The sequence below is a fragment of the Sander lucioperca genome, chromosome 17 (genome assembly GCF_008315115.2).
Source record: "Sander lucioperca isolate FBNREF2018 chromosome 17, SLUC_FBN_1.2, whole genome shotgun sequence".
Taxonomy (NCBI): Eukaryota; Metazoa; Chordata; class Actinopteri; order Perciformes; family Percidae; genus Sander; species Sander lucioperca.
Window position 1 is genome coordinate 3,536,439 of NC_050189.1, and position 25,545 is coordinate 3,561,983.

Consider the following 25,545-nt stretch of genomic DNA (forward strand, 5'->3'; position numbering starts at 1 on the left):
GAGGTATGAGAATTTCCTCTATACGTTCCATAAGGACCACTTAACCCTTCAGCTTATATGAAATTGTCAAAATGACATACACATTTTTTTCATTGGATGCTATTCTAGGATTCTGGGGGGGTCACGTACACACAAAAATTATGTTTAACATTTGTACTTGAATATTACAGCTTCAGGTAAATTTATGATACATTAGTGCGAATGAAGCATCAGACTGGTGCCACCATTACATTAATTGGGGAAAACCATTTCCTTGCTCATTTACTGTTTCTCCCCCTCACTGTAGATTTCCCCAGACTCGAGCAGTGTTCGGAGAGCACCTTCCTGTCTGACGCTTCCCTCTTCATGGATGGCTTCCTCTACATCTCCACTGCCCCTGCCAAGACAACGCTGGACCGTCGCGGAAGAGATGGTTAGTGTAAATTCCGTTTTTGCAAACCCCCGACAAGGCCAATCAATCCGTCAATCCATTTGTAAGCAATTTAAACTGCGTGTTTGTCAGAGGTCTACTCCAGTTAAGCGCTGAACGATCAATCAGTGTCAGTCTGTCAGTTGTCAAACTGCCAATCGTTTAATCCATACACCAAACAGTCCAGTCAAAACGATCAATGAATCTGTCTTTCAAATGCATCATTCCTCTGGGAATAGTTGTCAGACAGAAAGCTGTTCTTAGACGAGCCAGCAGTGAACGCTCTACGGAAGTACAGGGTAAATTAGGGCCAGGTTAATAAAATTCAGATAAAAATATATTAAAAAAATTTGGTACAGGTCCTTTCTAAATCCACCTGAGAGATGCTACCCCAGAAACTTCTGAATTCTCCTTATTTTGTCTTCTAAGGCGGTTTAAAACTTTTAATCAGGTTCCATTTCACACATAACTCCTCAGCTGCTGCTGCACCTCATGCTCTGCAATGGTCCCACTTCTCCCAACAGCTGGAGCGTTTTTTGGGCCCATGGGTAATTAGGAGAAGGAGCCAGCTTTGGATGCTGCCCCTGGGGAAGGGGGTTATTGAGAAGGTGGAGAATGAGGGGGTATGCAGGAGAAATGGGGGATAGAAGGTTTCTGGGTTGGGGTGACAGCTTGCAGCTACCTGCCACTTGGATAAGCTGTATCTCTTACGTCTTTGGCAAGACATCCATCTCCATTTCCATCAACCCACACACGCTCTGCTCTCATTGGTGGTTGTACATGCTGGCTAATGAACAGGGCTGAGGTCTGGGAAATGGCCCCTTAGAGGAGAAGGAGAACTTCTTACCAGAGTCTATTAATTTGTAGGATAATTTCAATGTATTGCAATTTGGGTTTGTTTGCCATTGGTTATGATAATATGGCACTCACCAAAGTAATTGCTCAGATCTGGGAATTGGCGACCACGCTACAACAAAGTCTGTTGGGTCAAGAAACATGATTGGTCAGTCGATCAGACAGATTTCAAATCACTTTTTGTAGAAGTAAACTGCTAATAATGTTGGTAATAAATTCCAGATGATTTTTACTGTTCATCTTTTTATCTCTTCCATAAAATTAGCTTACCTTTTGCATTTCTTCAAGATCTTTAAACCTGTTTTGGTTTCTGACATGCAACCATGTTCTTAGAGTTCAGCAATTGATTTGGTGAGTAAAGTGTTAGTTTAGTAGAGTATTGCTGTCATAATTGATGGCCAAAACTATAAAAAAAAACAAAAAAACAAGCTGTAAACACATGATTGCAAAAGTGTCTTTGAAAGTTAAGAATTACATGAAGTGATAACATGTAAGACTTAATCCTGTAAACAATGATGTGAAAAAAAAAATACAGAAACAATCCTTAAAGATGAGGGGAGCTGCAGAGTTGGGTAATATTTATCTGTTGGTTCATCAGTATGAGCAACCTCTTTTACATTACAAGTAGTAATTTAATCCATTGTTGATATAGAAATATTGATTAGAGGAGCTTTAAGTAAGCATTTGTCTTTCCAGTGTGGTTCCTCACGTTACAGTAATTGCATAAAAAGAACACTATTGGCTGTTGGTATGACTTGTTTGTTTTGTAGTTCCACCAACAGATCAGTGAGCTCCTGCTTGAGATGGACTTTAGGCTACAGGTTTCCATTTCGTCGGGGTCCATTTTAGTCACTGTTGTGCATTTTTTACCACTTATAGATACTGGACCATTCCAACGTTTTCTCCCTTCAGATAAATGCTTAATAATAAACGTAAACGTAATATTTCGACAGATAAACACTCTGTTATGTCATCTATTTAATATGAAGAGCCGTGCGAGTTTGGCCTTTGTGCTTTAATGGTGCCTTAACTGCAGCTGCAGCTATTAAAAAATTCAGAGGGGTTGGTTTTAAAACTCAATGCGTTCCAACTTCTTCAATCCCGAGGAAGCGCTGTCAGGATTTTGTGAGCACGGAGGGATGAGGTATTTTTGAATGTACTCTGGGATGCCTTTTGCTCTCAGGCAAATGGTTAGATGGTCTATAGATGCACCCAAGTTCTTAATAATTTATTGGTTGTGCTCAGGGCTTAATAAAAGCACTCTGCTACAACATCTTAAACTTTTTGTCTGGAAACAACTCCAATAGGCTTTCATGCTTCCGCTGATGAGAGCTAAATTGAGATTATGACACAAGTTAATTTGGCAAGCAATTTTGGTAATGGCCTTGACGTAGGTGGCATGGGGGTTCATTGTGCCAGTTCACCATAATCAAATAAAATACTGTGCTACTTAGCGTTTGGCAAAAAACATGCCTAGATGCTGCTGGGAATATAGATTAGGATTAGAAAAACAGTATTCCTTGTTTTATTTGTGTTGAAATCAAGCTTGAACAGGTTTATTTTCCACTGTGGCACCACTTTATTAGCTGTTTGCAGTTCAGTTGAGCTCCGCTTCATATCAGCTTCACGCAGTTGATTCTAGCGTAAATTAAGTCTCCCCCTAAACGGGTAGTGCTACTTTCACATTAAAGAGTATGGACATGCTTTGCGTGCATCTGTGTGTCTGTACGCTCATGCGAGTCTTGGGAGGAAAAGAAAGACAGTAGGCAGTTACTGTCTGAAATGGTGAGTGGCAGCAGGGAAATGGCACCTCTAATTTCTGATTAGTTTTGTCTTTTCCTCATCAGTTGCGCTCTGTTTTTGCCTGCAACAGTAACTCACAACTGCCAGAGAGAGAAGAGGGAGGAGGTGATGTGGAGAGAATTGAGAGAAGTAGAATTATGTTAACAGTTTTATTGAGGACACAAATCTGAGCCCATATGAACATTCAATTACTTGCATCTACAAAGCTGGAGTCAGTTTTTTGATAATAAACCAAATATTCTTTATAGTTTATGCCAAAATAAATAGTTGTCAAAGGATGTTAAATGATGGAAGTGGAGTTTATAAGCAGTCACATTAATGTTATTCTGTTTTATATTTTACGAGGAGTACACAAAGCCTGTATAAACAATTTGTCTTTATCTAATATGCTTTTGGAGTGCTCATATTACTGTGCCTCTGCTTGCCTAAATGAGTGACTAGTTGCTGTTGCTTCTGCCAGAAATACATTGCAGATAGGGTTTTTTTCTCTCTCTTTATCTTATGCCATATCTGTCCATTCCTCCCTGTAATGAAGTGGGCTGTAATTCTGGCACAGACAGATTGTTCAGATCCCTTCAGTTTCTCGATTTCCATTTCCAGCCCCCCTGACAAGCTGTCCAGCAGATGTCTCCATCACAGATATTTTAGTCTGATGGCGAGATAGGCAAAAGATTGGCGAAGGGGGAGAGGTGGGAGAGCGAGGGAGGAAAAAGGGTGATTCAGTGGAAAGGGGCACAGCCTGCTTTTTCGATGCATACTGAAATGGGTGCCTGTGCCATGTCGATAAAAAGTTTAGAGGGACATTGGGTAAAGCAGTGCAGTTAAGAATAAAGCTGGAGACAGAGTCAAAACTTTTATAGTAAATATGTGATTCTGTAACCTGGGCAATTCAATCAAGGAACAAAATGACAGTTTAATTGCCACATTGATGACGTGATTAGACTAATCAACCTGCTCATCTTGCATACTTGGAGTATTAAGCGATTTTTACAAATTGTCGAAGTGAGAGAGGAGGTGAAAAAAATGCAAAAAAAGAGAGATTCCACATTTCCTCTGGAAAATGCTATGCAGGGAGCACTCCTGGCGTACAAGCTAATTGGCCCAATTTAGCTGGTGGAGGCATATACCACGGTTGGCTTCCGCTAGCGCTGTCTCTGGCGGCTGGTTGCGGACTCCCGCGGAGAACGGCTGGGCCGAGGGGCCATTGCTGAGTGTGGGGAACAGCTGGCAATGGACGCAGCTGCTTGATTGTAAATCAAGCACTATTGTTCCCCCCATTGCACGGGTGCTTGTGTAGAAGCTAGTAGTATCCCACCCGCTAAGGAAATGCTGCACCACAAACAAAGAAGGAAGAAAGATGCGTGCGATTCGGTGATGTGCAGGTTTTTGATAAAGCCAGTTTCCTGGTGGAATATCTTGAAGGGATCCAAAGGCATTCACTGCTGTGTTAGAAAATAAATTGTGCCACACATCTCAACATAGTTACATTCAACCGAGTAAAGCTCATTGCAGCTATTCCACATTTACACTGTAGTCATTATGGAACTGAAATGACAGCCTCACCGGTTAAGTGTTCTATACTACATATGGGTGCATCTTCCTGCCTGGTTTGAGATATTCTCTTACCTTCAGGCCTCCATGAAAATGGCTAATTTCTGTCATCATAGCCTCTTCTGTCTTCTCCTCAGTCTACCAAATCCCTCATATTCATTTACAATGCAAACCCAAAAGGGAAACTGTATCTGAAATAACATTTGTCAAACATTTGTAGTCTCTCAACACCTTTTGGCCCCCCTTTAATCCCTCTCCTTTCCCAACCTTCTGTGTCCTCAGTCTGATGTGGGCATCTGTTCTTGTGGCTGTGCTGCCTATTATTAGGATAATTCTTCAGAAACGGGTTGGTCGAGTTGTGAGCCCATTCACTGTCTGGACCCAGGGTCCCGTAGCAATTTGCGTCCTGGATTCACAGTGGGATTTTTAGTTTCTTTCTCCTTGGGGTTGAGAGGAAATTAAAAATGTTTTTTTTTTCCCCCTTATCCCCCTTGTCCGAAAAAGTTCAAGGAGACAGGATGTGTATAGCCTACCACATGTGCCAACAGGAAGAAGAGATGTATTAATATTCCTGATGTTTTAGGACAATCGAGACAAAGTAATGATTGTCTTCTGCCACCCCTTGTCACTGGATTCCCACTGCTTGTCACTAGTTAAGTCTGAGAGGGATTGTTATGCCTCTGCGCCGCCGACAGCAGAGGCCGGAGGCATTATGTTTTCGGGTTGTCCGTCCTTCCATCCTACCGTCTATTCTCATGAAAGTATGGAACAGAACGTCAGGAACGACTTGAGGGAATTTCTTCAAATTTTTCACAAACTTCCTCTTGGACACACGGATGAACTGATTAGATTTTGGTGGTCGAGGTTACTGTGACTCTATGTAACACATTTTCTTGCCATAACTCAAGTATTCATACCCTAATTATGACAACATTTAACACAAATGTTTAATAATTTAAAATGAGAAATAAATAACATTTTATACCCAACAGGTCAAAGGTTAACCAAAAGTGCTTTTCTGGCCATTATTCAAGGGCATGACTCAGGAACAGAAGGGGAGATTGTGACCATATTTCACATTTGGTCAGATACTGAATTGGTGACACTGATCTTAAAACTGCGGTGATTGTATAGATCTTCTGTGCTGCCGGGTTGACAGTGTGTGACGCATCCATGTTTTGCCATAAAATACACTTAATGCTTTTTATTAATCCCGTCAGAGTCTTCACTACTACTACTACACTATACATTGATGTAAACTGCAACTTGACTGGTTGGCGGAGGCAAACAACCGCAAGGCAGTAATTCTAGTTTTAAAATATTTTGTATTATTATTCATATTTATCGAGTTATCCAGTAATTTACAATGAAAAAGAGAGCAGAAATTTGGTTTTTTTTGTACTTCCTATATTGTTAATCATCTTTGGTTCCTATCAGATTTTTACCTTAGCGCCCCAGGTTTAGGAACTACTGGTCTGAGGCAGTGGTTTCCAACCTGTTTTCAACTTGTATGGCTTGCAGCTTTGTGAGGATGAGAGTCCCTTTGTAAAGACAACCAAACTGTTAAATAGATAATCAAAGTATTGGACAAATTGAAATTTTTACCAAATGATGGTGCTAGATGAAAAGTCAAGCAATCACAGAAGTTCACAAAAAACATTAATGTCAGCACTAGATTGCATGGTAATAAATCCAGCAGTTGTCAGCTCAAAACCACATATGTCAACTTGCTGGTGGCGCTAGAGGAAGTCAGGGGATCACAAAAGTTATTAGGATTTATCTTCTGGGAGAAATGAATGGCTGTACCAACATTTTGACAATCCAGCTTGTAGATGTTGAGATATTTTACTGGATGAGTCAAGAAGTTGACCTGCTGGTGGCGCTAGATGAAAAGTCAGGGGGATCATCAAAGTCATTAGGATTTATCCTTTGGACACCGTAGATATCTGTGCTAAATTTTATTGCAATCATTCTGATAGTTGTTGAGCTATTTCAGTGGTGGACCCAGCAACCGACTGACCGACTTTGCCATCCGTACAGCCATGCTGCTAGCTTGGCTAAAGAAAGCAGAGATTAATGGAACATATTTAAAATAATTGTAGCAGAAATTTTTTTTTTCTACTTTTCTGTTGCAATAATCATCTTGTGACCCTTTAGATTTATCTTGTAGCCCTAGTTTGGGAACCATTACTCTAGACACCTAGATGATATCTAGATACCTGTTAGACTTGCCATTACATCAGTCCACACAAACCTCTGCAACCACAAGAACTATTATAAAGCTAAATGCCTAGAAAATCAATGGGATTACAGTTTTCTAGCAGCTTATGATAGCAGTTGACTTCAGTGAGGAAATCAAGTGTGCCTCTTAACAAGATGATTGTGTGAGTGTTTCAGATGGTACAAATTAAACTACTCAGTTATTACCCTATTATAGGAAGGACAAAGGGAAGGAAGGCAAAATTACAGGAAAATATTACTCAAAATAAGACTTAACTATCCCCTGGTGGGAAATGATGGACATGACATTTTCTCAAAAACGTAGGCAATCCAGGGACACATTTGGAACGGAAGTGAAGTGCATTACGATCTTTCCCATCACCAAGACAACAGTGTGTCCTGTCAGATAGATTGGATTGGAAATGACTTTAAATACCAGAGTCTGTCTGTCTCTCTCTCTCTCTCTCTCTCTCTCTCTCTCTCTCTCTCTCTCTCTCTCTCTCTCGCTCTCTCTCTCTCTCTCTCTCTCTCTCTCTCCCACACATACAAAACTGCTACATGCACGGTTGGTCTCGGATAAAGATGATTCTTCAGCTGCAAAGTGGGGTCAGAAGAACAGTTTTTTTCTAAATGCCACAGTAGGCAACAATATATTAGTCATTTTGCAGAGTTAAAAGCTGTTTGTGTCCAGATTGTTGTTGTTTTTTTGACAGAAAAGACAGAGAAAAAGTCAGAGAGAGCCATACAGAGAGGCAGTGCAAGGGTGAATAGGGTGAAACTGACATCCTCCTTTCCTATGCTTATCACATCCTTTTTCTTTTAACAGCCAGTTGTAGACACTTCCTTTTTTTATTGGAACTATATCTGTTCCTTCAGAAACATCACACACAGTTGGCAGAGGAATGCACAATTAGCATATTCATGAGATGAATGCAGTGGAAACTTTGGAGTCGCAAGCGACAGGGGGTGCAGGGGGGGGGCTGTGTGTGTGTGTCTGTGTGTTCTGGAACACAAAAGCAGATGGCACGGTGACTTTGAAAATCCAAAATTAGGTATGTTTTCATGAACTTCATGCTCATTGGCTATGTAAATCGCACAGTCAGACAGTCATGAAAGACAATATTGTGTGTTTTCCAGCTTTTCCACTGAGATCATGTTTGTTGATTGAAATCTGCTCGGTCCTTAGTCTCTTAACTCTTTTAATTCTGTGTGTGTGTGTGTGTGTGTGTGTGTGTGTGTGTGTGTGTGTGTGTGTGTGTGTGGCCTTACATACAGTTTACAATAAGCTTGACTTAGTTGTCCTCTAATGGACAGGGGAAAGTGGGTCTTCTCACATAAGTCATCTAATTGGCATCATGAAGTTGAAACAAAGTTAATCTTCTGGTCTTCAACAGTGAGATGTTTCTTTAGACTGTACTTTTACTGATTACAGTATGGATGTTCTTTTTTCTCTAGCGTTGTATCTTTGATGTTGATTCTGGAAGAATGTTCGCTTGAAACCCTGGCCTTCAGGTGGTGTGATCTTTTTACGTTTGCCTGGTTTGGCTTTGGTTTTTAATTTCAATGCACCGTTAAGAAGAAGAAAACTTAACTACGTGATGCTTAAAGGGTAATTATGTGGCTTTTACAAGAAAAGATAGACATATTCCTCTATTGCATTACAATGCACTTTTGCTCAATTCAGTACACTATGTGTTTTTGCTGCTACAGCCTTACTTGTTCTGGTATGACAAGTAGCCTTTGATGGATAATATTAGCAAACTTTAGGTAGATACTGCTGTCTAACTGGCATTACTGAGGCAGTGTGCTGTATTTATGACCCTTCCCTATTTGTCCTACCATGTGTTTCCCTATATTAGTAAGCCATAGAACATTTTAATGGCTTTATCGCAACAACAACAAAAAACAGAAGTCAAGTTTGTTGCTTCCTGGTTGTGGTCCCTTTCCACTTGCTCTAATTTAGGTTGCCTAATAATGTCTTCAAAGTGACTGAATTTTTTTTATTAATTAAGAAATGTAATGTGCCATTATACTGTAACACCACTTGTGGCCACAGGGGCTACTGTTCAGTAAAGTTCCATAGTCTTGCTTTAAGATCTGCATTTAATATTAAGAAGATTTAAGGTTTAAAGGATACATCATACTTTTAGGCCTATCTCCCGGACCCCTGCCGGTTTATTTCTCCCGGGAAACTCCCGTAATGTGCATGGCCCAAACTCCTTTATAAATAATCGGACCAAAATGTTTGTCTAATGTTGACCAGTTGCCAGATCTTGTATGAAACACATCCTATTCACACAATCCACACACCATATACAATTTTCAACCCGTTTGTCGCCTCAACCTGGCAACCTATAACTCAGTTGCGCAAGCTTCGCGGAAAGTTCAGACCCGAAAGCGAGCCGATAAGAATAGTAGGTGAAGGATGTGTTCCCGCAAAGAAATCGAAATATAGCTGTACATTTCAACAGTGCGCAACAATTTACATGCATCTTACCTAGTTATATCGACAACCTCCACGCTTTTTGTAAGGTCTGTCGTATTGATTTAAAATGACATTACCCAGCACATTAAAACACAGCGACACCATTGCACAGAACAGGCGCGATGGTGCGCCCCCCCCCCCACCCCTGCACAAATCTCCCAGATTTTTATAACCAAATGTTGGCAGGTATGGGATACATTGAAGTCATATAATAATTAAATGTTTACTCATGACAGTAGAGACTGTCCTCAAATAACCTGGTAGGATTAGCTTTAGAACTTGAAGTACGTAATACAAAATGTGTAAATTCTGTATGTGGTCTATCTTACATTTGTCTGTATATTTTTGTGCTTACATGATTGTGTGTATATTTCAGACATGGCACGTCGTTGGTGTACATTGGAGGGCGGCTTCCTGAGTTACTACGAGAGCGAGCGAAGCCCATCGGCAATTGGCAGGGTGGACGTCGCCGAGGTGGTTAGCCTGGCTGTCAGCAACACAGCAATGATGACTGGAGCAGGGTATGAACACACACATACTAACACACTACTGTATGTACATATTGCTGCTGTCTCGTGAAAACATTTACCTCCAAAAATCTACTGTCAACTTTTGAGGCAGGATCAGAAAAACTTGATTTGAATTTGAGTACTAGTATTTTCTTCACTTAAACATTTAAAAGATTAAATGGTTTAGGATAGATTTCCACAATTGAAGTCAAACCTTGAAAATCACCCAAATATGGTTGTTGGAGTGTTAATATTAGTATATAATATTTAATATTGATCTAAATCCTGTGCATTAAGTGATCATTTACATGTAATTCATACTTAACAGCAGTGCAGGCGGGCTTTCATTTACACTCAACATTCAATTTTGCTCTAATACACACACGCATACACATACCCATTTACAATGAGACCCATTTTAAAATGCCAATAAATCATAATTTATATGTGATTGTTCAACCTGCTTTGAGGACACACACGTCATACATACACAAACGCCTTTCATATGATTTATTTTCTTTTATTTGGCTAAATTACAATATACTGTAATCCATATACTAACATAAACAGACACATAAACACAGGCTTCTGCCTAGTTTCTCCACCTCGTCATATGTCTCATTAGCATAATCTTAACTTGAGCATTATTCAATTTAACAGAACCTATCACGGCTTTATGAGTGCTATATTTCCTGTTTACTTTGGCGGAGATGCAGGCGAAGGGCGCAGCTTTAACTGCCCTCCCTCCGTTCACTTTACCGTGCCACCTCCCCTATCGCTTCTCCGATTATGATTTAGTTAAAAAGTTGCTCTGACAACAAACTTTTCTTTATTTTTTCTGGAAGTGTTACAAAGACACTAAGACTAAACAGATGTCTCGATCCTTTTCTGCTCACCCTCTCCCATTGTGTGTGTGTGTGTGTGTGTGTGTGTGGTGTGTGTGTGTGTGTGTGTGTGTGTGTGTGTGTGTGTGTGCTTCAGTTCCCGAGCGAATAGTCTGAAAATGGCTTTTGATTAAAGCATAAGCCAGGTCCTTCATGACAGCAGCAGATGTTATGAAGAGGAAACAGTGCTTTTATTTGTAAATGTTATGTATAGAGCCATTAGAAACACATCTGGCCAGCTAAAACTATGACCTGTCTAATGAGCTGGACACAAACAAACAGTCATGACAGGTTACAATGATGATATTGTGTGTGCACAGACGCTACAAAGCAACAGTGACATGTGCCATTTTTAGCTTAGCGCATACATCCCAGTTACAGGTCATGGCATTGCCCCCTGAAAAGCTATTATTTCTCTGTTGCTAACGGTCATAATGGCTGTACGTTTCAATAGATTAAACTTTGCCTCACTCTCTCTCACTTCTGCAACTTCCAGCGTTCCCAGCATGCCTGCGCGCAGAGCGAGCGGGGACGCCTCACCTCTTGACTGTCTGCTGCTCATGAATATTAACATATGCAGATGACACACTCCCACCAGCAGCCTATCGCCACGCTACAGGAGGCTGTAGGTGTCGCTTCCATTAAGCACAACATTTGGGTAATTTCACCGTGGCAGAGGACATCGTGAATTATAGCGTGGCCCCGACACATTCGTCTGCTAAAGTTGTATGAATATTACAAACCCACTCCTATGGTATTAATGCAAAGGAGTATGTTGGCTGGTGATAAGTTGAGGTTTTCACAGGACTCACACCCCCCCCCCGTCTTGACAAGAATATTTCTAAGTCAATTTTGACCTTCAAATTCAACTCCAAACCTTGCAATCAAGCCTTTCTTCTATTTTCCTGTTTTCATATTTCGTCTTTTTGGCTTCTTTTTTTCCACACACATTTCTTTTTCTTTCTCGCTGTCTTCTTCTCTCACACAACAATAAATATAGCAGAGATTTTAAAATACTTTTAGAAGGGCTCAGGTGCTAACTTTGCCAGCAAGATGGGTTCGATATATGAGGGCTGGGGAATTAAGACTTCCTCAGAGCATGCGAAAGCCTTAAGGAGAAAATAAAAGGCTACAGAAATACATATAGATACCTTGTGCAGCAGATTCCTCCTCTAGGAACAGTATGTGTAAGCTCTGTCAAACTTCACTCAACAGCAGAAAGTACTTTTTTAGTGTACCACATTCAAATTAGCACATGATAATGTGTACTGTAATTTGCCTTTGCTTTAGCCGATATCAAATCCAGTGAGGTTGTATTGGATACAAGATCAATACTTAGTCTGACTACAAAGTAAATTAAAATAAGGCCTGTAGTCTAGCCTAAAATCTGTAGCTGAAAAGTAAGTTATGTTTCATTTTATGTGCATTGCCTATTTTATTGCTCTTGTATTTAGCTGCATCACTAATGATCTGCCTTTTTATTTAATAAATGATAAATTCTTGACTTTACATGAATTAACATTTAGTGACTAAAGGTGCTCCTGAGTTACAGTAATGTACTTTTGGGATATGTAATAGATCGTGTGTTAGTGTTACTGTTGTTGTTGTGGCACTTTGTCTTTTCAGATGTTGGCTGCTGTGACCTGTCTCACTTGTGTCTCTCCTTCTTTGTCACTGTACATGGGCGACCAAACTAGTTTCTCCTCTCGGAAGTAATAAAGTTATCAAATCTTAGAATACAGTACAAATGTTCAGTCCCAAAAAATTAGATATATAATTATATATATATATATATATATATATATATATATATATATATATATATATATATATATACATATGTTTTTTTTTTTTTTTTTTACATTATTACATTTCGACTGTTGTAGAAAGAAGTGGCTGATCTTTAATGCAATATCTACATTGCCCATTATCAGCAACCATTCATCCAATGTTCCAAAGGCACATTCTGTTTACTAATCTGATCATTTTAAAAGGCTAACGAAGAAAACATTGGAGAACACTTTTGCAATTATGTAAGCACATAATGTAATCTGAAAACTGCTGCCCTGGTTAAAAAAAAAACAATGCAACTGATCTCAGCTGGTATTCTGTCTACAATGGAGTGGAATGAAAATTTCTAAGTGACCCCAAACTTTTGACCGGTTGTGTGTGTGTGTGTGTGTGTGTGTGTGTGTGTGTGTGTGTGTATATATATATTTAAGGTAAGGGAGAAACCTCATAATTGACCATTTTCATGTAAATGCTAATTTTACAGTAAGCAGGTTATTGTAGTGCACCATTTCCTGTGTAAATGTGGATAAAATAAACAAGATATAGGAAAGAAGAGGAATAACAAGTATTTAAAAGATGTATAGCATATCTTACAAGAGATAATAATGTTCAGAGACACAAACCACTTACAGTTGCAGACACGTACAGTACAAAAATGTGTCCTGTGTGATGATGGCCATAAGTCGCACGTTATTGTTTCAGCACCTCTCTCTCTCTCTCTCTCTCTCTCTCTCTCTCTCTCTCTCTCTCTCTCTCTCTCTCTCTCTCTCGCCCTGTCTCTCTCTCTCTGTGTCTCTCTCTGTGTCTCTCTCTCTTTGTTTCTAGCTCGATCTCCCTCTTTCTTCCCTTTCCCCAGCCACTCTCTCTTTCTGGAATGCACATAATGCAGTGTTCATCTCTTTTCCCTCTGTCTTCTCCTTTTGTCTTTACGATACCATTTGCCCAGCACTTCGCCGTACCCCTCTACCACTCCATCCCTCGCTCTCCCTCTGGGACCTCCTCTAACAAGCGCCCGCACACATGCGGGGAGGGATGAGAGAGGAAGGAAGGAAGAAAGAAAGAAAGAAAGAAAGAAAGAAAGGGAAGAAGAAGAATACGAATAATAGGGTGGGGAGGGGTCACGCAAGGGCACACAAACACCCCTGTCTCGCCTGTTCCCCTGAAACGCTTCAGAAGAGAGGCTCTCAGCACTGCCGTGACCCCCCTGACACACCACCTTAAACACCCATCGCTGTAGCATTTAGAGTCTCCCTCGCTGTAGCGTACCAATGGAATAGGGGCCACCGCTTGGCAGTGTGTTCAAACCATTAAGATAGTGATACTCTGACCTCTGTACCTTCACACTGAGAGAGAGAGAGAGAGAGAGAGAGAGAGAGAGAGAGAGAGAGAGAGAGAGAGAGGCGGCTGACGAAAGGAGGAGAAAGACCAAGAAAGATTAATAGCTGCTTTTTTGCTTCCGACAGCAACAGTTTTGCCTGCAAGTGTGTGGATGAATGAGTGTGGAAGTGCATGCATGCTTTTTTTTTTTTTTTAAGGATTATATAGCTGGTGTGTATATGACCTAATTTGCACCTAGATTTTCTTGTTCACAACCCAAGGGAGTGAATGTTCCTTACTTACTGACTGACACATTGTATAAAAACACATTCATGACAGTTTACATTACATAATAGCATGCTGTAGCAAAGCTACTGTATAACAATAAAAAGAGGTAATGTGTATTCACACATTAATTAATTAATTAATTCATTCATTCATTCATATCATTTACTTTATAATGGTGAGCATGTAAACAGGACTAACCAGCATACTGTATTTTCACACTGTGTGTTCCATAGGTGTGCAAATGTGCATAGATGTGGGTGCTTGTTTCCTGCATGCATGCATTTGTGAGGACACTTTCCATTCCAGATATCTGATAGTGAGCCTTGTGTCTTTGGCAGGGCTGTGTTTACCGTGGAGCTCTACCTGCAGACGGAGCGAGTACTGATTGTCGGTGCTGAAACACAGGAAACACAGCATGACTGGATCCAGGCGCTAACAAAGGTGACACACTTTGCATATTACACACACACAAACACACTTATTTCCATTGCCTCCTGTTTTAAGGTTGTTTTTCACTAAAAGTTACAAAGAAGAAACTGTGAATGTGCTGCAGAAGTACAGCACATCCATACTTTAACATTTACTCTGCTACTTTGCAACATACACATTATCCTCAGTGAGCCCCATGCTGCCTGTGCTTCTTTCAATAAGACAAGTGGTCTACTATCTCTTCCCCCACATGCTGACAGGATCTTGTAATAACACCCTACATAATTATGTCCCCTATTCCCCTTTTTATTTCTTCAATCCCAGGCAACCCAGTCAAAGATAGTGGGAGGTCTAGCTACATTAGTCCAAATGTCTCTCCATCTGTACCATAGGCCTTCCACACCTCCGTATTTCAATTTAAATCACCTAACCAACGGCCAGCCAGAGCCGATCAGGAGGAAGGGGAATGTACATGGAAAATAATTCAACCAGGGACCAGAAACAGAGCAAAGGTCTATCCCTACAGGAAGAAGGCTGCCCCAGTTGTGTTGCACTTTGTTTTGAGGTGACACGCCACAGTAAGAAGTTTCAAGCTGTTAAACCTGAAATTTCTTATTCCCGACCCTGTTCCATCTCTTTGTGTGACTCACAGTGCTTCATCCCATCTAAAGTCGAGGGACTGGTGCAGAAAGACGGCGAGCTGATTGGCAGACTGCACTACAAAGAAGGCCATGACCTGTACCACTGGAGGGTGGGCTGGTTTCTGCTGGGAGGCTCTGCCCTGCACTTTAGCTCAGGAGAGGAGGATGGGGAGGGGGAAGTTCTTCAACTCAAACAGCTACAGGAGCTCAGTAAGCATGCTGCTTGTTTGCATTATTTGCATCTCATGTGTGAGAAATGTCGCTGCCCTGCGAAAACTTAAGTAGTAAGACAATGTTCTCAAACCATATACAGTAGAAACACTTAAAGGTGCCTCGTGGAGTTCTTTTTTGTAAACAAACAAACAAAAATTATATTAACATTTGCGTAATTCACACAAGCACATTGAGTACATTTTTGACCGTTAAATCCTGCATTGTTTACATCCACGTTAACTAGCTAGCGGTCTTCTTCTTCCCTGGTGCACATGTGCGTCCTCGTGCAGATACACAAAAAAAAAAAAACTAAATGGGGACCCCCTTCTAGAAAAACAGCTCCATAATGCTACTCGAGGTCAAAAGCACTGCATGGAAGTTTTAATCTATCATTTTATGTGAAAAAATTCAAAATAATCAAAACTGTTGCCGGTCAAGGTAATGGTTACATAACTAAGGCTACTTGAAAGGAGTTGAAACATTCATTACGGTTACCGTTAATGTGTGTACTCACAAAAGGTAGAAAAATATTAGTCTGATCAGAATTGGGTATTAGCAATTACTCAGTATGAAGTTTTCCAAATGAACATGAATCATCACTAACAGCTCTGAACATGTTAGCTATGCTTGCTATATATCTTTAAACTAATTATACCTTTAAATGAACCTCAGTGTGGACACACTGGCTACTAGATATGCTGGACTGCAGTCTTGTGCTGATGCCTATCTTCATTTTTAGATGATTGAGCAGAGCAATGGATAAAAAAAAAATAAAAAATCTATTTAGCCATTGCCTTAAGGGAAATCCACTCAGAAAATGGCACTAAGTGAGTTTAAAGTTAATGTGCTTATCTTGTCTGCAAACTGTTAATTTCAGAAAGTTCTGGATGGGAAGGCTGATTTGTGCACTGTGACAGGTTAATGATTATCCAACTGTATCTGTCATTTACCCCTAATTTATACTTTGGTTCTAGTTATTTGTGCGGCAGACATCTTGACACAAGACATCACAAAAAGATCAATCCTCTGTCAAGTACACAGCTGAGCCCCCAAGAAGTCATTTTGAGGTAGTGCACTCTTGTTTTTTGGAGATAGGATTTTTATTATTTTATTTATTTATATAGCATTTTCGAACACAAAGTTACAAAGTGATTCATAGCCAAGACAAATGAATACTAAACAATTGACAAAGATCAATGAAGTAATTGGAACGATGAGCTAAAGTGTCCCAGTCATAGGGTTGAGACAAACAGAGAATAAATGACGGACAAGGCAATTAAGGATGAAATAAATAAAAGCAAAAGATTGGAGCTTTCACTGTACCTCCAGTATGAAAACCCTTTAGTAGGTTTTGAGAAAAGATTTAGAAAATGATCATAACTCTGCCAGCCTGAAGTATAAAACAAAAACAGGAACAGGCTGCATCACACTTGCAAATAACTCCTTATGTAGTTTGAAGAGCTGCATGTTGGAAACATGTAGTGATTTTAATTGAAAAGTGTATTTATTAAATCCCTCACTGCTACGCAGGGGCATCTTTCATGTGGCGGTGTCACTGCAGAGAAAATAACAGTTAATCCCATGTCACAGACTGTGATTCCTAAAGGGATCCTTTCAAACGATCCAGAACCTACCATCCCCCTGACAAAACACAGTCCCTTCTGGCGCTAACGGCTCCTCGGCTGTTACAATTATGGTTTGAGAAAGCTAGGAATAAAAATGAACACGGCTGCAGTTCTTTATCCCGCCCGAGATGAGAAAAGGGTGCTGCACTTTGTGCGATTTGATTGACGTCAAGATGTAAATGGATTAAAAAGATCCATTGATCCTCCCCTCCTTCTGTTTCGCATCACACTTGCGTAATCGATCAATCTGCCAAAGTATGTGTGACCTTCTGAGCCTTCCCCCGTGAATGGCAGCTTCTCTCCACGGACTATCCTTAAAATAAGTGGCGTTTGCCAGTTATGTGGAGATATTGGCAAAATCAATGTTAGTGGGCAGAGGAAATCTTAATCATACTTTGCCTGAAACTTGATGTCGCATCACATTATTGACCTTTACTGCCCTCATATTAACAGAATTTATTCTCATATACACGTCTGTGGCATCTTCTCCTTCTTCTTCAGTCCCCCTCAAAGGATAATTTTAATGAGACTACACTAGCCAGTTAGAGCAAAGATCAAACAGAAATGTGTAATAGTGCGAGTAGCTTAAATGTCTTCTAACACTGGTTGCTTCTATACATCCTCTGACATCATTAAGTCGTTAACCAGTCCGTTAAGTCGGACTGTTACGTTTTTGGAAATTACACAGTATATCAAAAATAGTGACAGGGAATTTTAATAAAAGCCAGAAATCTCAGCAATTGACCACTGACGCTATTCAACCATATACAGATATGGTCATTTTAGGCCGTGAGATTTTAAAACCAAATTTATTGCGTATTAAAAGCTCCACTGAAGCTATTTAACCAGGAACTGGTTGCCACAGTTTACATGAGCAGAGCTGAGATAAATGTGTTAACCAGAAATTTGTTTAAAAAAAAATGTGTAATGGGTTTTTTATGTATATAATAATGCAAGAGGTCAATCATGCTCAGTTCAGTACGGGCTCTGTGAAGTCTCAGAGCAAAATAAATTGATTTCAATGGAACTGTCACGATCATTGGATTGCTCACAAAGTACAGCAAAAAAACAAACACAGACATTTCTCTATTGCTGACCTTTTAGGGAATGTAGATACTTGGGAAGCTATTATATTAGCTGTGTCACAACATCCACTTTTACGAGGAATGTAACTTAGCTGTGCTCACATATTATCTGGTTAACAAGGACTGCAAGACATAGTGAGAAATGTCGCTGTCCTGCGAAAACTTAAGTAGTAAGACAATGTTCTCAAACCATATACAGTAGAAACACTTAAAGGTGCCTCGTGGAGTTCTTTTTTGTAAACAAACAAACTAAAATTATGTTAACATTTGCGTAATTCACACAAGCACATTGAGTACATTTTTGACATTTAGTACATATTATGGCGTATGCTGTATATAGTATGGGAGTTTGCATGAAGCAACTAGGCAATATTATCTTATTATAGATAGGTTTCTGCAAAGATGGGCAACAGGGCTTGTAATACTATGATACAATACTTAATGCGCCCATTGGAAATGTTTACCAGCACCCTAAATCCCCCTGATTTTGAAGGGGGGAAAAAAACATGTGAATCTCTTATAGGACAACCAGTACAAATTACGGAGCGAACAAGGCTGCAGACTTAGTTCCTTTATCACACAAACATATTAAGTAATAAAAAATGTCCCACTGAGCTGTAAAATGGATAAGAGGATTGCTGTGCGTTTGTTCAGACAACAATGGCAAGTGTTTTGCATTTACCTGATAACACTGTTAATAAACCTCTCTCAAGTCAACATCAATCTATGAAGTTCTCTGCTTTCTTCTCTTGTTGTTTGGATCAGAATGAAATACTGTGCCCTTGAAAATCTGCCAAAGAAAACAAAAGGCAAATTATTTGTTAAGAGAGACTTTTGGGGATTAATTGTTTCTGTTGTTTCACTCAACATACAGTACAAAGGACTTGTTAGCCAAAATAACAGTTATATTTCACCAATCCTCTCTTATTAAATTAAATTAAGTTTCCTGTCAGGGCCGATAGTCGATCAGTGTGTTTACTAAAGAAGCAGATGCAGAGATTGTGATATTTGGTGGAGGAAATAGAAACAACTAGTTGCTCTTATTTGTGATGTGATGATTGTAAAACCATTTAAGGTATAGAAAATACTGTCCATAGATACATTTTTATGAGATTGCTACTTCCAATAATTCAACTTTGGTAAATGTGTAGGTTAACCCAAGTTCACGGAGTCCAGAGTTTTCTAGAATCAGGCAATTCTAAGGTCAAAACAATAGTTTAACATTTTGGGAAATTTGCTTATTTGCATTCTTGCTGAGAGTTGAAAAGGTCAATGCCACTCTGATGTCTGTTTGGTGAGTATGAAGCTAATGCCAGCAGCCAGTTAGCTTAGCTTAAACTACAGTGTGTCATTTTTACACTTTTTGTTTTTGTCTGGATTAAACAAACAGGATTTTACGTAGCTAGCAGCAAGTTATCTTAGTTTAGAACAAAGACTGCAAACACTGGTAAACAGCTAGCCTGGCTCTGTCCAAAAGTAAAAGCTCTAGAGCTAACTAATTCATTCTATCTTGTTTGTTTACTCTGGACAAAAACAGAAGTGTGAAAACAACACGTTATGGTTAGAGCTAGGCTAACTGGTTGTTGGTGGTTGCTTCATATTTACCATACAGAATAAGAGTTAGCCAGTGTTCTCTTCGAACTCTTGGCAGGAAAAAGAATAAGTGTGTTTCCCGAAAAATCTTTTTCTAAATCCAATAAATAACCCTCCAAAAAGAGCCACTCGACAGCACTTTATTCGGGTAAAGAAAAATGTTCCCTTTTTGCTAGTTTCTTATTTGAGCACAACTAGTGACAACTTGAGTAAGAAGAAAGTGCCAGATGTTGTTGCTTAGAGATTTGTGACTCAACTGCAGAACCTCATATCTTTCTTTTTGTTGGTACTTTATCTGTTGTGTGTGTGTGTGTGTGTGTGTGTGTGTGTGTGTGTGTGTGTGTGTGTGTGTGTGTGTGTGTGTGTGTGTGTGTATGTGTGTGTGATTGTGGCCATGATCCGAACAGCTGCTTGAACCCACAGAAGTGATTATAACAGAGCTTTTGAGTCCCTAAGCCTAGTTTTTTGGTATCCTTGCACTGTTATTTTAAAAGATTGTACAGATAAAGAATGGCAGGAACTGGTTTTTTTTTTTCTTTCTTTTTTTTCTTGTGGTGTGTTAAATATTACCCTCAGTGCAATCTTATTTGTGTGCATTTCGAACTTTATGTAAAGCTTGATGTTCATTGACACTGGTATTTATGCCCCACTTCTCCCGTTTGTTTAAATTAGGCCTACCTTCAGTATGTCAGTGACACAAAAAATATACCCAGGTTTCCCATCATAACAAGAAAAATGCTATTACCTCCAATTGGATGCATTTGCCATTCTGCTACCGTACAGCAGTTCCCTCACTTTTCTTTCCACTATATGTCTGCACATTTGAAAAGACTAGTCAGATATGTCTAGACATATTGTGTAGTGTATTATTTGCAGTGATTGACTTAAAAAAATAAATGAATACTTAAGAGAACGGAGACCTTTTAGTGACAGGTAATGAATGTATTTTCAAGTTTCATGGCGAAAGCTTCTAAGCGCTCATGCTTTTGATGGAGATTGAACAACTGCAAATGTCAGACCTAAACACATTAGCCAAGAACGTGTTGCTCTCTGAATGTACACAGTTTTGGAGGCTGCATTTTCTACAACTTGTTGCCCTTTTCCCCCCAGCTGTCTCCACACATACGGAGGGTGAGGACAAGATCCAAGTCCTGCTGATGGTGGAGGGAGGAAGGTATGTCAGTCTTTGGAAAAAAAAAAAAAAAAAAAAAAGGTGTGCTAATTGGCAACGTATTTGCAATACAATAACATGATGCATTATTCAACACTGTAAGCTTTGATTTTGCCTTTGTCTTGTTAGTCCGAATGCACTTTACCTACTGTAACCATCCGCGGTAATCAAAGTCTCGCTAGACTGCCTGCTTCAGTTACAGAGAAGGTGAAGTGGCACGTAACACAAGCCAACAGTTTTAGTCTTCCTTTTAGAGTAATCTAATGAGACTTTGTGCATACTCCGTTAATTGCTCTTCGTTTGTGTGTTTTTGATGAAACCTCGTGGGAAACCAGTGGCTGTTTTATATATGTCTTCTGCAGGAGCAATTTTGGATTCCTTTTATCTTGTTGGTTGTATATTTAATGATTTGTCAGGGCTTTTATCAAATACATAAACAACTTTAACATCTTGAAATACAGTATGAAACACCATATTGTTACTGGAAAATATATCATTGTGTACTTAAAAAAATGACATTTTTTTTTTTATCTCTCTCTTTATTAGAACAGTTTACATCCATGGCTTCAACAAGATGGACTTTGCACTGTGGCACTCTGCCATCACACTGGCTGCTGGCACAGATGGCAAGGCGCTCAGTGACCAACAGCTGACTAAAAATGGTGTCCCTATTACAGTCGACAGTTGCATTGCTTTTGTCACCCAATATGGTGAGTAACATTATACTTACAGGGAGAGAAGAAAAGTAAAAAAAAAACAAACAAAAAAACATTTCTGCATGACTATTATTATGATTTCCCCTTGAGGACCTGATTCATCCAGTATGCTGTGTCGTAATGACAAGTTCATGCTTCTACTGTCTAGCATCATGTTGTGACATTATCCCATCGTCTCTCTTTTCACCATATGTATATTTTTTTAAGTAGAAAATGTAGTCCAACTTTTCACTGCACTGTTACTGCGGAATCCAAAGTTATTTGCAAAATATAAACACACACCATTTATATATATGTAAGAAATCAATGCATACTAAATGCAAAAAGGGTACTTATAAAGAAGCATTATAAGTGGCATGCAATGTAATGAGGGATTGGCATAAAAGTAATCTCTGACTGAAACTGTAAAGTGGTACAGAAGGTTAATATACCTTGCTGCGACAATTTTATTCCACCTGCAATTTAGATTCAAATGTGCTTATGTAACGTTATTACATCCCACAACTTAGCATCCATAAGGTTAGTTATTGCCCTATAATTGTATTTAGTTATACAGAAATCTATGCATTACTATTTGCTGTTGCAGACACGGCACATCAGACAGTGACTTTACGGCACAAACATCAAGAGTAATGAGTTGATCGTCCATCTATTCACCCATGTTTTTGACTATGTAACCAGGTTTGTGCCAGGAGGGGGTCTACCAGAGGCCGGGGGACCCTGGTCGAGTGGCCCTGCTCCTGGAGGAGTTCACCCGGGACGCCCGTAATGTGAAGCTCAGGGAGAAGGAGCAGCAGCTGGAGGATGTGACAGACACCCTGAAGAGCTTCTTATCTCAAGCAGAGGATGCACTACTGACCAAGGAGCTTTATCCATACTGGGTGTCAGCTCTGGGTATGTGAGGCGTCTGGTGGGTGTGGGAACACAAGTTTGCTGGAGTGACATAATAAAACGCAAAAATATGCCGGTGTTTAACGAGATGTGGGGAATGGTTATATTCTAGTTATACGCTCTGTGTTTCATGCTTCGTAGCAGTACAATATTCAAAGACATTGGACACTAGAGACATGATTGCATCATAACAGAAAATATAAAATGTTCAAATTTGCTTCAATAATTGAAAACATACAGTATGACTCTCATTTCCTTTATTTGTGGTATAGTCGTGTCAGTTTTTAGTTTGTTATATTTGGTATTTTTACAGTAGTTCTAATCTGTGTGGTTTTGTAGATGAGAAGGACGAGAGGCAGAGAGTAAAGAAGTACTCTACTTTCATCGAGACTTTGCCAAAGATAAACAGGTCAACCCTTGATGCTGTGCTACAACATCTCTACAGGTATACACACACACAAGCTCACACATGCTTCAAACTGCTGACACATTTAAAGCTTTGTACTAGTGAGGCTATTTCAAGGTTGAGGTCGCTGTGAGAACGAAGTTTATTATCCTGAAGGAGAAACGCATGTGGTCAACTTCAAGACATAAAGATGCCAAAACAACATTTAACACTGCAGTTCAGTCAAAACTTTTTACTCCACTACATGTAACAGCTACAGTTACTGGTTACTTTTCAGATTAAGATTTTATATAAAAAAAAAAAATCATATGATAAGGTTATAAAATGCAACACACTGTTCAAAATTTAACCAGTGGTTGACCTGTTAATATCAGTGTCTAGTCAAAGCCGTCTTTCAGGTTTCTTAGTCTTTGGCATTTCCACCAAAAAGATGTATTTCCCCCTTAAACTTCTCAGATGGTTTCATTGAATTAACTTTTCGAGACCCTAAGATGTAGATCTATCCAACATTTCACCCGAAAAACACAAATTATAGTAAAAACAAAACAGATTTGTGTATCAGAACTTTTTTCTTCTTGCTCCCCCCTTTAATTATCTCACAACCTCTCAGATTTATCTTGTGAAAAAAGTAGTACAAGGTTCTCCACCTCAACCAGCATTAAAAACAGCATAACAAGCTAATAATATGACATATTTTATAATATATTAGTCACAGGGGACATTTCACTGCAGAACCAGTACTTTTACTTTAATACTTTACATTTTGTTGATTTTAAATGCAGTACTTTTACTTGTAATTAAGTATTTATACATTGTTGTACTGGTACTTTCACTTAAGTAAATGATCTGAGTACTTATTTCACCACTGGTACATCCATTTGATGATTTGGATAAGGTCCCACACATGACTAATGTTATCCCTCCGTTTGCTATTTGGATGAATGTGATGATTGACGGCTCTTAAGTGGAATTGAAAAAAAAATAACCATAAGTACTTTTGTCAAATGATGCATTATAACTCATTAGAATAGCAACAGAATTGTTAGATAGCTCTCGTCTTCATTATGTTTTGGGTTGAGCTCAGGTTGATAGAACAGGTGTAGCTCTACAGATGCCACACTGCATCACAGACGTAACAAGTGTGGAGACTCAAAGGTCCTGCACTCTGACTAGCTCAGAGGTTGCTATTTGTCACCTGCTGATTAGCCTGTTGTCCCTTCTGCTCTGCTAATGATCCACTCTCTCCTCTGTGTTCTCTTCTGACCAATCAAGTCACATACTTTATAGTCAGATCTCTGATTTAGTCAGGGATACTGTGCCATTGTGGTGTGCATATGGTGGTAGGTCCTTCAAATTACAAGCTAAAATGGAAAAGACTGCTTGTTTTTGTCACTGAAGCAACAGCCTCCTTGGGTTGAAATTGTTGAATCAATCCAATATTGTTTGTATCATTTGTTGGCGTTTTGCAAGTAAGACAGATTGAGTGGCTTATTATTAAAAACTCAGGCAATTAGTAAACACACAGTTGAGGCCTATGGCAAAACAAGCTATTAGATCATTTTTTTCTTTTTTTTTTGGAAAATCATATATTTGAAGTTTATTCTCAGGCAGTTGTTTACATACAATGTTGATGATTTTTCAGACTTTTCACATTTGGGTATTGTGACCAGTCAACTTAATGTGCAGAAATTTCCAGTAATAAATTACAAAATACAATTGTGTGTTTGTAATCCAGTGTCAGCAATACATACGAGGTGCAGAGCCCAAGAGGCTAAAGCTAGAATCACAAATTGGATCCTGTCCTGCAGCTGCCCAGCACCACAAACCTGTTTCCTACCTCGAGTTGCTATTTGATACAAACACTCTGTCTTGATGTCTCATTCACTGATGCTCACATTACCCATTGCACCCTCAGAAACCTGCAGTGGATAGTCATGGTTTAGCTGCATTATGTTAATGATGTAGATTGTTTGGAGAAGACTTAATTGGCCCTTTGCTGAATTTGGACTGAGGCCTAACTAACTAAATTCCCTTTGTGTTTGTGTCTGAGTGTACAGTATGTGTGGGCATGAGAGATTGAGAGAGTTATTGAGCTAGAGATAGAAACTGTTTGTGCTGATGTGTGTGTGTGTGTGTGTGTGTGTGTGTGTGTGTGTGTGTGTGTGTGTGTGTGTGTGTGTGCGCGTGTGTGTGCAGTTACATTTTGGTTATTCTAACCACATTTCTTTCTGTGATTCAGGATTCAGCAGTGTTCCCACCTCAACCACATGCCGAGCGAAAACCTTGCCTCTGTCTTCTCCTCCTGCTTGTTCCAGACTCGGGGACAAACCCCACAGGAAACTAACGTCATCCGTGACCTCATCAGCAACTACATTACACTCTTCAATGTGAGTCAAAATGTTTTATTTATTTATTTTTTGACATATGATAGTGGTGAGGAACTGATTGAGAGACGATGAGGAGGGTGACAAAGGGCTGAGCTGAGCGTGGTCTTCCACCTCTAAGTTAGATAACATCTGATTTTTATTGCATAAACACTCATAACATAATTTGTAAAAACAGACAGTTAAACAAATTGGTATCACCTGCATACTTTATATCCTACATACCAATCATGGTAAACTAGTTGGTTAATTTGATGTCAAGCTGGAAGCCAATATATT

General features: G+C 39.5%; 1 protein-coding gene across 3 annotated transcripts in view; it reads left to right on the forward strand.

Moving 5' to 3' along the window:
* The window catches only part of zmp:0000000660 (arf-GAP with Rho-GAP domain, ANK repeat and PH domain-containing protein 2), a 127,818-nt gene that overhangs the window by 72,401 nt on the left and 29,872 nt on the right, over positions 1–25,545 (forward strand). For all 3 annotated transcript variants that reach the window (XM_031289899.2, XM_031289900.2, XM_035994020.1), the window contains 9 exons: positions 287–412; positions 9,700–9,844; positions 14,451–14,553; positions 15,194–15,392; positions 20,809–20,872; positions 21,416–21,579; positions 22,267–22,479; positions 22,816–22,921; positions 25,122–25,269. In XM_031289899.2, the coding sequence (XP_031145759.1) occupies positions 287–412; positions 9,700–9,844; positions 14,451–14,553; positions 15,194–15,392; positions 20,809–20,872; positions 21,416–21,579; positions 22,267–22,479; positions 22,816–22,921; positions 25,122–25,269 (1,268 nt within the window). The remainder of the gene's footprint in view (positions 1–286; positions 413–9,699; positions 9,845–14,450; positions 14,554–15,193; positions 15,393–20,808; positions 20,873–21,415; positions 21,580–22,266; positions 22,480–22,815; positions 22,922–25,121; positions 25,270–25,545) is intronic.